Source organism: Silene latifolia, chromosome 10, assembly GCF_048544455.1.
Source record: "Silene latifolia isolate original U9 population chromosome 10, ASM4854445v1, whole genome shotgun sequence".
Classification (NCBI taxonomy): Eukaryota; Viridiplantae; Streptophyta; class Magnoliopsida; order Caryophyllales; family Caryophyllaceae; genus Silene; species Silene latifolia.
The window spans coordinates 41,592,797-41,608,601 of record NC_133535.1 but is presented as its reverse complement, the minus strand read 5'-3'; the positions used below and the strand labels follow the sequence as shown (position 1 = coordinate 41,608,601).

General features: G+C 36.3%; 1 protein-coding gene across 1 annotated transcript; it reads left to right on the top strand.

The window, feature by feature from the left end:
- Positions 1–9,764: 9,764 nt before the first annotated feature.
- Positions 9,765–11,090, top strand: LOC141607496 (uncharacterized). The gene is made up of 2 exons (XM_074426849.1): positions 9,765–10,595; positions 10,686–11,090. The coding sequence occupies exons 1-2, from the start codon at positions 9,765–9,767 to the stop codon at positions 11,088–11,090; spliced, it is 1,236 nt and encodes a 411-aa protein (XP_074282950.1).
- The last annotated feature ends 4,715 nt before the right edge of the window (positions 11,091–15,805 follow it).

Genomic DNA, 15,805 nt, shown 5'->3' with positions numbered 1-15,805 from the left:
GTGGCGTAACTGTCGCGTTTTTAACAGGGAAGATGACATAGCACAAAACACTTATTCTTTTTTGATGGAGCGGTTATGGGAGATACGAAATGCTAAGGAATCGACGGAGTTCTCTGTTATACCACGCGATCAAAGGAGACAGGAAGTATTTGTCAGATGGCTGGCACCACCCGTGAACTGGGTGACCCTCAACATTGATGGAGCATCGAAGGAAAACCCAGGTTTGTCGAGGACGGGAGGCCTGTTTAGAGATTCAACTAGAAGGGTTATGAATGCTTTTGCGGAAAGATTAGGAATGGCAACAGTGACCCGTGCTGAGTTGATGGCCTTGAAACGAGGGTTAATCATGGCGCTTGAGCTTCGTCTTCCTCCTTTAATTATTCAAACGGACTTCAAGGTGATACGAACTTCAATGGAGAAAACCTATGATTTTTCGACTGCCCATTCACACATGATTCAAATATGCCAAGCGTTTATTCGGGATAATCGTTGGAAAGTGGAGATGCATCACATTTATAGAGAGGCCAACTCATGTGCGGACTGGCTCACTAATCAAGGGGTGTCACAATCACAACAACTGGTGTGCTATGACTATGAGGATGTGCCTGATCTGCTGTTTCGTTTAATGGAAAATGATATTGGCGGAGTTTCGTGGCCGCGTCTAGTCCCGTTTGGAGCTTAGTTCTTGAGTTGCTATGTTAGTTTGTAGTGTAGTGTTTTCTTTCTTTGCTCTGTTTTTTCTTGTTTGTTTTTTTCTATTGTTCAGTGGTGGATAAGTGCACACTATTTGATAGTTTTATGGCCTCTACTTTTTTTTATAGGTATTCAAATTATACATTTATACCGGATCTATTGATTACTCCTTAATGATTAATGGTAGGAGATTAGTATTTGAAGGGCACTACTTTATGTTTCCTTGTGATCAACCAGGCTGTAGTTCAATTAGAGGATAAAGATCAAAAGTTTTACTATATACCATCTATAGACGTTAAATCATAAATCATTAATGTCGTATTAATATGTTATATTAAATTATTCTCAATTCTATGGGTCTTATAATCTACTTAGCAGATTCATATGGCTATATAATTCTAATATCTTATCTTATATAGCTTAGAATAGTTTGTAAAGTTGGGATTTCTAATAACTCGAAAGTCGTTTAGAAAAGTAATAGTTCAATGTAACCATGAATTGCGTAGGAGTATAACAAATTAGTATTGTATGTCCCTATGGGTAATTGACCATTTAGGCACATTATTTGTCAATTAGTTAACACCGGTTGTTTCACTGTTGTGTACCTTACCACTGTATTGAGTATCAAATATCAATGTGTCGATGAATAATAAAAAGAACATAGATATACTACCTCACAAAAACCGACTTTTGACAATATTTATGATTTAGTTTTTACTTTTTACTTTTTAGTTTGCACCATACTTCAATCGCAACTTCACCAGGGAACGCACCATCACAAACAAGATTTTGTGTTAAAACAAATACTACTAATAAGAGTGTCTAAAATGTTATAGGAGTGTTCATTTATGTGAGAAATTAATGGAAGAAGTGGAGTTCTACAACCATAATTTGGATAAATTCTCATTCTATATCATTAATAGTATATGAGAATAAATATGTGAAATATGGACCAATAAATTTATGAGTTCATCTTACTACATGGTTCAAGTTTAATATAACTAGTTTAGATCCCGCGCATAAATGCGCGGTATTTATAGAGTTTTTTACTTTTATATTATTTAATAATGCTAAATTAATACCTCACTAATTTTTCATATTTCATGTCATTATATTTTGATATGAGAAAAAAAAATTGAACTGTGTAAAATTATTCAAGAAAACCGAGTAAAATTGAACTGCAAAATAATAATGGTATTTAATTAATTGTTCATTTTCTCGTTATTATATATTTTTTCGAGAAAAAAAAATTAAAACTGAAAATGACTCAAAGAGAATTGAGTAACGTGCTGAAATGTATTTTTTAAAAACTATTTTTTATACCACAAAGCTAATGATTCCAATTTATTAATTTTATACCACAAAGCTAATGATTCCAATTTATTAATTCTCTCATTTGTTTTTGTCATGTAAGTAATCAAAACGATTTATAGTTTTGTTTATACATAGTATGAGTCAAGTCATTCTCAAATAATAGCATCAATAAAAGATTTAATAGTTATTTATATTATTTATATTTTAATTAAAATATTATAGTTTAGTGTTTAGTAAAAATTATAAAATTTGATGAAAAAGTTAATATTAAATGAAAAAAATTATATAATGAAATACATTATAATTGTTAATTACCTTATTTAGTAAATACAATTAAATTATCAATAGTTTCCTTATTTATAATAAAGATGCTTTTTCGAGGGAAAATTTTGGAGTTCACCTATTCATTTAGTAAATAGGGGATGGGCTTAGCAAGTGGATAAAGGATTAGAGCCGTAAACTCCAACTTACACTTGTGGAATTTGTTATGACGGATCAAGCACTAAAGACAAGGTCACATGGGGATGTCCCATTATGGCCCAACATGATGAAACAAAACCTGAACAAAGATGCACGGAAGAAGATTGAAGCAACGTTTTTGGGCAGACTTGCGCGCGGGTCGCGCGTGAGACGGGATGGAAGAGTTAAAGTTCATGCCTTATTTCCAAATCTCAGACTTTATATATTATTATTATTAGATTATTATTATTATTATTAGGTTAAGTATTAAGTTCATATTATCATTCAGATTATTATTCATTCAATAAGTGTAATTTGGGGAAAAATTCTCTAGAACCCTAATTGCTTTTGGTTAGAAATTATGAAGAACTAATGCTCCCGTTCTTGGATCGATGAACTGAATTTATCTTCAGATTAATTTTGAGATTATTCTTTCTCTCTTTTGTTTCTCAAGTATTGTTTATGTCTCTTACTCGTATTTTATGATTATTGTTTCTTTTTGCTAATCTGATCAATTAGTAATTGTTTACTTTAATCTATTGCATGTTTAGAAATTGAATCCGTAATTGTTCTATTAATCTAGACTAAAGTAGCAAACTTTACCCTAATAATTTGTATGCATTTCATCGTTATAAGGACGATGTACAGACTAGACATATAATTCGAATCGTTAACCGCGTGTGTTAAAGATCGTTATCTTTATTGCTTCTTTGGATTGTTAATGCTGTTATTGGATTAAATCTAGACGCCTGGCTTAGATTATTCAATAATTAAGATCTTCTAATATCGCGTTTCGAGTTAGTTGACTAAAGTTAAGAGGAAGGGGAAACTTGAATTTCCACAATAAAGTACTTGAGAGTAATTGAATTAAAGACAATCGAAGACCAATTAGTTTGTTGATAGTGGATGTTTGTTGACCCAAAACCTTTTAATCATCTGAATTCATCTTATTTACTTATTCCTTATTTAATAAACTCCCCCTTGTTACTTGTACTCTTTACTTCTTACACATTAATTACATCGCCTTCTCTGTGGATTGATCCTTATTACCATAAACTATATTTAGTTTAAGGTCATAAGTGTTATAAATATTATTTTTGGGAGCATACGACTTCGGCTCACCAAATTTTGGCGTCGTTGCCGGGGAAGGCAATAGTTAATTTGTGTGTTTTGTAGTATAGAGTCGTAGTTTTGATTTAGTTTTTCTTATGCATAATACCCGTTCTACTAACCATCCACTCGAGCCTTACAACTCAGAGATTGAGCGGACACTTTTCAGGTAGAGACATATCAGTGGGAGTCAGTTAGTTGTTTTCGAACACCTAGATTCCAAGGAGGATTTACACTATGATTCGGATACATCGGAAATTTCTATTAACACTGAGAATATGGCCCGAGAGACCCTCATATTAAAGGAGCTCACAGCTCCAAATCTTGCTGTTTAGCCTTTATGTATCACTTTTCCAACATTGGATGATGGAGTTACTTTTGAACTGAAATATGGTTTGATACATGAGTTACCAAGTTTCAGTGGGACGAGTATTGAGGATCCGAATAAGCATCTTTCGGACTTTCATATTGTGTGCATTGGTATGAAGCCAGTTGATGTCACAGATGAGCAATTGAAATTTAGAGCCTTTCTTATCTCCTTGAAAGGCAATGCGAGAAACTGGTTAATAAACTATCTACCATCGGCGAGTATCACTACTTGGATAGGTATGAAGAAAGCATTCTTGGAGAAGTATTTTCAGCTTTCTCGATCAGCTCAATTGAAAAGAGCCATCAGTAATATTGAGCATCAAGACGGAGAAATATTGTACGAGTACCTTGAAAAGTTTAAGCAGTTATGTGCCAGTTGCCCCTACCATGGTTACTCCGAACATGATCTCATAATGTATTTTTGTGGTGGACTGAGCCAAGATGACCGCCGTATGATTCATTCTGCTTGTGGAGGAAATATAGCGAACAAGAATCCAGATGAAGCTTAGGAGGTTATCACAGAGCTAGCTGAGACCTCTAGACAGTTTGAGAGAAGACCTTCACGAAGAGGGGTGAGTGCTATGGGTGTTAATCCTGGCTTGGAGGAAAAGCTTGATAATATTGCTTCCACACTCCGTGATATGTTATTTGGCAGACAAATGGCTGTTATTTGTGGTATATGCTCTACTAAGGGTCATCCTAGCGATTTGTGCCCTCAAATGCAAGAGGGTTTTTCTCAGACGGTGAATGGTGTATCGGAGAGTATTCCAAACAAGAAATGGGATCCATACTCTAATACTTATAATGAAGGATGGAAAGCTCATCCCAACTTCCGCTGGGGAAATTCTCAAGCTAACCCATCATCTGGCCGTCCTAGAGGTCAGTTTATTTTGCGACCACAAGAACAACCCTCCGTACCCCAGGCACCACCACAAGCTACACCGAGCTCATCAATGTCTACTGAGGACATGATTCGGGCTCTTACTATTAGTTTCACTCAAGATAGGGCAGAAAATAACCAGAATTTCATGAATCTTGAGAATCAAGTTAGATCAATTGGCTACTGCGGTCAATCGGTTGGAAGCTAAACAATCAGGTACTTTACCATCTCAGACAGTTCTGAATCCTAGAAAGAATGTGTGTGCTGTGTCATTGAGAAATGGTAGACAATTGGTGGATATTGAAAAGCCAAAAGCTAAGCCTAAGGTGGTGACTATTCAAGAAGAAGACGAGTTAGTGGTAGAAGATGAGAAGCTACTGGAAGATGGAGGAGAAGAAGATGTATCTAATTCAAAGGAGGTGACACCATCCATGCCTTCATATGAGCCACTGCCACCTTTTCGTGAGGCTTTGAAAGATACAAGGAAGAAGGAGCCTGACACTGATATTTACGAAACCTTTCGTAAATGCGAGGTAAATATTACTTTACTTGATTTGATTAAGAGTGTTCCTAGGTATGCAAAGTTTTTAAAAGAACTTTGTGCAATTAAAAGAAATCAAAAGGAACGTAGTTTGAAAAAGCCAAAGGGTAAAGCTAGTGAATTTGTGTCAGCTTTGTTTAAGAGTAAGACTCCTCCTAAGTGTAGTGATCCGGGTGTCTTTACTATACCTTACACTATAGGTGATACACGGTTTGAAAGAGCCTTGTTAGATCAAGGGGCGTCGGTAAATGTCATTCCCTTCCATGTTTATGAGTCTCTTAAGCTTGGTCCTTTAAAGAGTACTAGGGTGGTAGTCCAACTTGCTAATAGGTCTAGTGTTCACCCTAGGGGAGTAGTAGAGAATGTAATAGTTAAGGTATATCAGCTGGTTTTTCCTGCTGATTTCTATGTTTTGGATATGGCACAGGAGGTCGATGGAATCCCAATTTTATTGGGTCGACCATTCTTAAAGACCGCAGGAACCCGAATTGATGTTCCAAATGGTTCCTTGACTATGGAGTTTAATGGGAGGGTGGTTAAATTTGAAATTAATCCACCTAATTTGACTAACTCTGCGGTTTATTCTCTTTGTGCTATTGCTACTAACCATACTTCTATGAGAAGCCGGAAGCCACCACTTCCGAGAAAAAATTGTGAGATTTTGCAGGACTCCCCACCTAGAGAGAAGAAAAGGTGTATCCTTCTTTGGGAGAATCTTAAAGATGCTGAGGCTGGTAAAAGGAATGGTAAGACTTGGTTTTATAAACTAATTCGCCGAAAGGCCTCCGGTAAAACAACACAAGTCATATATATCAAATCAAGTACTGCTCACCCCGTTCCATTGGTAAGGTAACTTTTTAGACTCTTTCTTAAGTCGGGTGGTTTAGCACTCCGCGAGATGTCGAGCCAACGACGTTAAACAACAACGCTTCTGGGAGGCAACCCATAGATTTGTGTGTGCAATATTAGCAAAAATAAAAAAAAACAAAAAAAAACGGAAGAGAACGGAAAAAAAAAGAAAAAAAGGTATCGGAACAGCCTTGATTTATGGTGTTTGGCGACATAAGAAGGGAGACAAAGAAGGTTGGTTGGGTAGGATAGTGGCTACGGTGTGGTGTAACCGCGGTGCATTGTTGTGAGCACCTTGCTAATGCGGTTGGATGGTTTGTTGTTTTGGCATAGAGAAGATTAGGATTGACCATGTAAGCTCGGAGTTGCAGAAGTATTTTATTTATGTGTAATCTGTTGCTGGAACATATGTTATTAGAGCTACTTGGTCATCTGCTAGGATCGGAATAATAAGGGGCGCTAGTCTTCTTTGGTTACTTTTGTCTTTTGTTGGCCTTGTTGTTATTGTACTTTATGAAGGATGCTAATGGCCAAGTGTGGGGAGGAGGTGCGATGTTGAGGATTGATATATCTATTTGGTCTTCTGGCGTTTTTCTCCATTGAGGTTTGTTCTCCTTTTCTCTTTATTGTGTCCTTGTAACATTGAGGACAATGTTTCATTCAAGTGCGGGGAGGGAGAATCGTTCCGATTTGTAGTCATTTATCCTTGTATTGTGTGCTTTTATTTCAGTTATTTATTTCAGCAAAAAAAAAAAAAATGAAAAAAGAAAGAAAAAATTGAAAAATTGAAAAAAAAAAGAAAAAGATAAAAAAAGAAAGAAAAGTATCCCGACTAGGTGAAAACCCGAAAGGGCGCCTAGGCAAGATTGGGATGTGGCCGAGGACGGAGTGAAAACCCGAAAGGCGCTCCGGGTAAAATGAAGAATCGAGTTGCGTGCCACTTAGGGTAGAGTGAGATGGGAAAAAAAAATGAAAAGCTAGAGTGAAAACTCGCAAGGGCGGGCGCTCTAGGCAAAATGAGAGATTTAGGTAAAAAAAAAAAATTCTTCATATGTTGTTTTATCTCTCTTTGTTATGTTGGAGACCGTCTTACAAGAGTTTCATTGTAAGTCTTGTATGCTTCCTTATACTTCTGTGGATCGGTGTTGGTATGAGCTTGTATGGAGTGCTTTAAGTTTACTCGAGGACGAGTAAAGATCTAAGTGTGGGGAAGTTTGATAAGACGGGTTTAATATGTTATAGGAGTGTCCATTTATGTGAGAAATTAATGGAAGAAGTGGAGTTTTAGAAGCAAAATTTGGATAAATTCTCATTCTATATCATTAATAGTATATAAAAATAAATATGTGAAATATGGACCAATAAATTTATGAGTTCATCTTACTACATGGTTCATGTTTAATATAATGGGTTTAGCAAGTGGATAAAGGATTAGAGCCGAAAAGTCCAACTTGGACTTGTACAATTTGTTATGATGGATCTAGCACTAAAGACAAGGCCACATGGTGATGTCCCATTATGGCCCAACATGATGAAACAAAACCTGAACAAAGATGCACGGAAGAAGATTGAAGCAACGGTTTTGGGCAGACTTGCGCGCGGGTCGCTGATTCAGGCGCGGGTCGCGCGTGAGACTGGATGGAAGAGTTAAATTTCATGCCTTATTTTGAAATCTCAGACTTTATATATTATTATTAGATTATTATTATTATTATTATTATTAGGTTAAGTATTAAGTTAATATTATCATTCAGATTATTATTCATTCAATAAGTGTAATTTGGGGAATAACACTCTAGAACCCTAATTGCTTTTCGTTAGAAATTATGAGGAACTAATCCTGCCTTTCTTGGATCGACGAACTGAATCTATCTTCAGATTAATTGTCAGATTATTCTTTCTCTCTTTTATTTCTCAAGTATTCATTATGTCTCTTACTCGTATTTTATGATTATTGTTTCTTTTTGCTAATCTGATCAATTAATAATTGTTTACTTTAATCTATTGCATGTTTAGAAATTGAATCCGTAATTGTTCAATTAATCTAGACTAAAGTAGCAAACTTTACCCTAATAATTTGTATGCATTTCATCGTTATTAGGACGAAGTAGAGACTAGACATATAATTCAAATCGTTAACCGCGTGTGTTAAAGATTGTTATCTTTATTGCTTCCTTGGATTGTAAATGCTGTTATTGGATTAAATCTTGACGCTTGGCTTAGATTATTCAATAATTAAGGTCTTCTAATATCGCGTTTCGAGTTAGTTGACTAAACATAAGAAGAAGGAGAAACTTGTATTTCCACAATAAAGTACTTGAGAGTAATTGAATTAAAGACAATCGAAGACAAATTATTTTGTTGATAGTGGATGTTTGTTGACCCAAAACCTTTTAATCATCTGAATTCATCTTATTTACTTATTCCTTGTTTAATTAGTCTTTAGTTAATCAATCATTATAAACTCCCCCTTGTTACTTGTACTCTTTACTTCCTACACATTAATTACATCGCCTTCTCTGTGGATTGATCCTTATTACCATATACTATATTTAGTTTAAGGTCATAAGTGTTATAAATATTATTTTTGGGAGCATACGACTTCGGCTCACCAAATTTTGGCGCCGTTGCCGGGGAAGGCAATAGTTAATTTGTGTGTTTTGTAGTATAGAGTCGTAGTTTTGATTTAGTTTTTCTTATGCATAATACCCGTTCTACTAACCATCCACTCGAGCCTTACAACTCGAGATTGAGCGGACACTTTTCAGGTTGAGACATATCGGTGGGAGTCAGTTAGTTGTTTTCGAACACCTAGATTCCAAGGAGGATTTACACTCTGATTCGGATACATCGGAAATTTCTATTAACACTGAGAATATGGCCCGAGAGACCCGCATATTAAAGGAGCTCACAGCTCCAAATCTTGCTGTTTAGCCTTTATGTATCACTTTTCCAACATTGGATGATGGAGTTACTTTTGAACTGAAATATGGTTTGATACATGAGTTACCAAGTTTCAGTGGGACGAGTATTGAGGATCCGAATAATCATCTTTCGGACTTTCATATTGTGTACATCGGTATGAAGCCAATTGATGTCACATATGAGCAATTGAAATTTAGAGCCTTTCCTATCTCCTTGAAAGGCAATGCGAGAAACTGGTTAATAAACTATCTACCATCGGCGAGTATCACTACTTGGATAGGTATGAAGAAAGCATTCTTGGAGAAGTATTTTCAGCCTTCTCGATCAGCTCAATTGAAAAGAGCCATCAGTAATATTGAGCAGCAAGACGGAGAAATATTGTACGAGTACCTTGAAAAGTTTAAGCAGTTATGTGCCAGTTGCCCCTACCATAGTTACTCCGAACATGATCTCATAATGTATTTTTGTGGTGGACTGAGCCAAGATGACCGCCGTATGATTCATTCTGCTTGTGGAGGAAATATAGCGAACAAGAATCCAGATGAAGCTTAGGAGGTTATCACAGAGCTAGCTGAGACCTCTAGACAGTTTGAGAGAAGACCTTCACGAAGAGGGGTGAGTGCTATGGGTGTTAATCCTGGCTTGGAGGAAAAGCATGATAATATTGCTTCCACACTCTGTGATATGTTATTTGGCAGACAAATGGCTGTTATTTGTGGTATATGCTCTACTAAGGGTCATCCTAGCGATTTGTGCCCTCAAATGCAAGAGGGTGATTCTCAGACGGTGAATGGTGTATCGGAGAGTATTCCAAACAAGAAATGGGATCCATACTCTAATACTTATAATGAAGGATGGAAAGCTCATCCCAACTTCCGCTGGGGAAATTCTCAAGTTAACCCATCATCTGGCCCTCCTAGAGGTCAGTTTATTCTACGACCACAAGAGCAACCCTCCGTACCTCAGGCATCACCACAAGCTACATCGAGCTCATCAATTTATACTGAGGACATGATTCGGGCTCTTACCATTAGTGTCACTCAAGATAGGGCAGAAAATAAGCAGAATTTCAAGAATCTTGAGAATCAAGTTAGTCAATTGGCTACTGCGGCCAATTGGTTAGAAGCTAAACAATCAGGTACTTTACCATCTCTGACAGTTCTGAATCCTCGAGAGAATGTAAGTGTTGTGTCATTGAGAAATGGTAGACAATTGGTGGAGATTGAAAAGCCAAAAGCTAAGCCTAAGGTGCTGACTATTCAAGAAGAAGAGGAGTTAGTGGTGGAAGATGATAAGCTACTGCAAGATGGAGGAGAAGAAGATGCATCTAATTCAAAGGAGGTGACACCATCCATGCCTTCATATGAGCCACTGCCACCTTTTCATGAGGCTTTGAAGGATACGAGGAAGAAGGAGCCTGACACTGATATTTACGAAACCTTTCGTAAATGCGAGGTAAATATTTCTTTACTTGATTTGATTAAGAGTGTTCCTAGGTATGCAAAGTTTTTAAAAGAACTTTGTACAATTAAATGAAATCAAAAGGAACGTAGTTTGAAAAAGCCAAAGTGTAAAGCTAGTGAATTTGGGTCAGCTTTGTTTAAGAGTAAGACTCCTCCTAAGTGTAGTGATCCGGGTGTCTTTACTATACCTTGCACTATAGGTGATACACGGTTTGAAAGAGCCATGTTAGATATAGGGGAGTCGATAAATGTCATTCCCTTCCATTTTTATGAGTCTCTTAAACTTGGTCCTTTAAAGAGTAATAGGGTGGTAGTCCAACTTGCTAATAGGTCTAGTGTTCACGCTAGGGGAGTAGTAGAGAATGTAATGGTTAAGGTAGATCAACTGGTTTTTCCTGCTGATTTCTATGTTTTAGATATGGCACAGGAGGTCGATGGAGTCCCAATTTTATTGGGTCTACCATTCTTAAAGACCGCAGGAACCTGAATTGATGTTCCAAATGGTTCCTCGACTATGGAGTTTAATGGGAGGGTGGTTAAATTTGAAATTAATCCACCTAATTTGACTAGTTCTGCGATTTATTCTCTTTGTGCTATTGCTACTAAAGATACTTTGTTGGACCATATAGATATATGATTAAGTTTTGATAATGACAAGTGTGTGTCTCATTTTATATATACTCTTGCTCGTAATCCTTTGGTTAGTCTTTGCTAGATTGACTTTGGTTTACAAGTTTAGCAAGTTATGTTATAGCATTCTTAGCTATAACATTGAAGATTTGTGAGGCATCATTCAATTAATGTTATAGCAGCTTGAGCTATAACATTAAAGATTCTTAAAGCATCATAGTAACTACAACAAGTTTTAAGTTTGATGATCACTCAAGCAAAAGGCTAGATCAAGTCTTTAACGAAGCTCAAGATGAAGAGCTTTTGATCAAGATAAAGAGAAGATACTATCACTGAAGATCTCCAGGAAGATTAGCTAGTATAGGTCTTCATCTAATGACGGTATCTTAAGATAAGAATATTGGGAAGGTAAAGTTATAGCTATTTCACCTATAACTTTACTTTCCAAACTTAAAGTTATAGCTGTTTCTATTATAACTTTGAGTAGCCTTTTAATGGCACGATTTTAATAGTTTTTAAAATCAGTTTTCAAAGGATAAAATTCTTTAAATATATTTCGAAATCATATGTACCAATAGTGGAGTTGATATATGTGTTATTATAATAGATAACTTGCATATCTCTATTGGTTAGTTAAACGACTTATGGGTCGTCATGCTACCTAGGGTTTGCCAGTTCATTTTAACTTAACCCTAATCCAAGAAGAGAGATATTCTCGTCTAAGAAGGACACGGGCCTAGGGTTTCGGCCGTGGGCTGTCAACCAATTGGTCGTGTAAGTTGTTTAGTATAAGTAATCTATCAAATCAAATCTAGCTTATATTTATAAAAGATATTTTCTTATCTTAATAATATATGATTTGATTTGTTTACTTATCTAATAATCTTATGGATATAGTTTTGGAAAAATAAGATTCGCTTTTATCTTATTTACCTAAACTAATATATCTTGGATTAAAATTAGGAAAAGGGATAAAGATTTATCTCTTATGAGATAAACCGCCTATTTCACGACATCCTAGGGTTTCGTGCAAACCCTAGTTCTCCCCTCTACTATAAATACATACGATCATTCTTCTTTTACTTTGAGCTTTTCGAGATATAACAATCCTTGCAAACAAATTTGAGTTTAATTCTTAATTGATTTTATTGTTTTGCTTTTGAAAATATTGCGAAAAGTCGTGCTCGTTAATTTGCTTATCTTTCTTAAGATTACGTCATAAGATAATAGTACTTCATATTGTTTCTTACTCGTTCAATTGTGTGAACACTTAGAAGAACAATCAAGTGCTTTCTTAGTAACTTAAGATAGTCAAAATCGAATATCTAGTGATATTCAAATTGAGTTATAGTTAGAGTTAACTATACGAGTGGGTTGATAATTTTGTAATCCGAAGAGAGGTACTAAAATTATTAATCGAGAATAGTGGACGTAGGCTTCGACGTGTGAAGCTGAACCACTTCAAATATCATGTGTCCTTGCAGTTTTTCTTTTCGTTCATTTCATCACGTTCATAATCATTTAGTTAATTAGTTAAAGTTTAATCAATAAACTTTAAGTAATTAATTACCTTGATATAAAATAAAAAGTAGGCATAAATTTTAAATACTCAATTAACCCCCCCCCCCCCCCCCCCACGAGTATTTCGGGTGTGATAGACTCTTCAATTGGTATCAGAGCCTCGTGCTCTTGATTGCCTAACCGCAAAGAGGCTAGATCCGTCTATCTTTTTATCTTTTTATTTTATTTTATTTCCGCTGCCTTATACGTTTGAAATGGATTCCAAGTATCTTAAGTGTCCCGTCTTTGATGGGAAAAATTATGGACTTTGGAAAAACATGATGACACACTACATAAAAGGATCTGATTGGGAGTGCTGGACGATTATAAAGAACGGACCACATAAATTTTTGGTCGCATCTTCGGAAGGCACTACCTATGAGAAAAAAGAAGAAGACTATATTGAGGCTGATTACAAGAAGGCTGAGAAAAACTCGAAAGCGATAAGCCTGTTACAAAACGGCATGACATCAACTGAATTCGATCGTTTTTATTCTTGCACTTCGGCCAAGGAAATATGGGATGGTCTTGAGTTGGCCTATGAAGGAACGTCGGCTGTTAGAAAATATCGTATTGACTTGTTGATTCAAAAATATGAACTTTTCAGAATGGAAAAGAATGAATCACTTGATAGCATGTCAGCACGATTCTCTACTATAGTCAATGAACTTAAAAATCTTGGGAAAACCTTTAACTCCGAGGATATTGCTAGAAAAGTACTTAGGAGTTTAACCAAGAAATGGCGTCCCAAGGTCACGGTCATGGAAGAAGTCAGAGATCTCACTTCCCTCCCTTACGCAGAACTTATTGGTGCTCTCATGGCTCATGAACTCGTCCTGGATGACGATGAGGCCGAGGCCAGTAACAATAAGAGCATGGCTCTACAAGCTTCTGCTAAGGAAGAAGAAGACGTTGAAATTGAGGACGAGACGGTCTTGTTTGCTAAACGATTTAATAAACGTATTTTCAGAAATAAGCAAGCAAAATCGTTCAACAACAATAACAACAAGTCTTACAATAAGAAAACTTCTGAGTCTGAAAATACGTTTGCAAATAGAGGTTGCTTCAAGTGTGGAGAATCCAGTCACATGATTAAGGATTGTCCCACATGGGAGAAAATTAAAGACAAAGCAAAACGTGAGAAGACTAAGAAGGAATTCAAACAGGTGATGATGGCATCATGCTGGGGAGATCTCGATACTGAGGACGACGAAGCATCAGAAGAAGAACAAGTTGCTAACCTATTGTTAAGCAACGTCAGTCTTGACCTCCTTTCTGACAGTGATAAAGATAGCGTGGACTCCTACTCCTGCTTTCTAGGAGATTCTGACTCAGAAGAAGAAGAAGAAGAGGTAAGCTATCTTGAACTTAAAAAGGGTGTTAAGAAACTACCTAGGAATGCTTTAATTGAATATTTTGAGCAATCTCTTGATAAGTGTCATGAACAAGAATTGGAATTGAAAGACTTGAAAGAACAAATTCTCGATATTGCTGAAGAGAATCACCTTCTGAAAGCAAAGGCCAAAAAGCTTAAATCTAAAGTTACAGCTAATATAGCTACAACTTCGGATACGACAAATGCTGAAAAGAAGGCTCTTGAGTCTAAAGTTATAGCTAATGAAGCTATAACCTCAGACCTGAAACTCAACATTAAGCATCTTCAAGCCAAAGTTACAGCTAGTGAAGCTATAACATTGGAATTGAGGAAAGTCAAAGAGCTTCTTGAAACCAAAGCTACGGCTACAGAAGCCGTGATCTCAGATCAAAAGAAGGAGATTGAATCTCTGACTCAGCAATTATCGGAATCAAAAACCATTTTATCAAATACCAAAAGAACGCACGCTGAGATGGTGCGAGTTCTTAATGACAGATTCCAAAACTTTCGTGACAATTATGAAGAGACTCATCCCCCTAAGGTTTGTGAGTCAGACCATTCCAAATGCAACAAAGAGATACAGTCCTTAAAAGAATTACTCTTGCATGCTAGAGAGGTTCACGATAAGTGGGAAGGTAGCACACGTGCCCTAAATTTCCTAACTGAGCAATCAGATAATAACATGAAAATGGGACTAGGGCACGAGTGCCATGGTCGCAGAGATCACTCTAAATGCAAACCAAACCATTCCGAACGAGATTTCAGAAGGATAAAATACACAAATTTACCAGAATATTTGATTTGCAATTACTGTGGTCATACTGGACATGTCCAAGAAAATTGTGTCAAATATGATCAGGATTTAAGAAAAGGAATCGACTTTGTTAAAACATCAGACACTGTTATCGAGGAAAGCGACTGTACCCCTTCTGAACCAAGTACCAATGAAGAATGCAATAATGACCATCGTTGGTTTTACGATATGAGCTTTGATTTAAAAAAGGCTACCAAATCAAAACAAACATCTAAACCTAATGAGCCCTTCAAAACTAAACCTCCCCCAAAACAACCTGAAAGACCACATCGTAAGGAAACCAGAACTCAACACAAGACGGTTCCCAAACAAAACTATTCACCTCCAAAACGTAAAGTTATTAAAAGGGTTTGGGTTAGGAAGGATATGGTCTTTAGAGTGACTAACGATAAAGGACCCAACTTAGCTTGGGTACCTAAAAACTGTCTCTAAACATTTTGCAGGTTGTGGTGAAAGAAAATAACTTATGGTATCTTGATAGTGGATGTTCAAGACACATGACTGGAGATGTAAATTTATTTCTTTCACTTGAGCCCTTCGATGGAGGTAAAGTCACATTTGGCGATAACAAGAAGGGTAAAATTATCGGTGTTGGTAAAGTTGGAATATCTTCTTCTCATGCTATCAGTGACGTTTATCTGGTTAGTGGACTCAAGCACAATTTACTGAGTATTTCTCAATTATGCGACAAAGGAAATTAAGTTGTTTTTCATTCAGAGTCTTGTCGAATAATAATTGAAGGAACAAGTAGTGTTGTGCTTGAAGGCCATCGTAGAAGGAATGTCTATATGATTGATCTAAATAATATTCCTACTAACTCATT

Coding starts and splice junctions, on each gene's coding strand:
- LOC141607496 (XM_074426849.1), top strand. CDS start 9,765: ATGGGTGTTAATCCTGGCTTGGAGGAAAAGCATGATAATATTGCTTCC. Junction 10,596..10,685: donor AAACCTTTCGTAAATGCGAG/GTAAATATTTCT, acceptor TGAAATCAAAAG/GAACGTAGTTTGAAAAAGCC.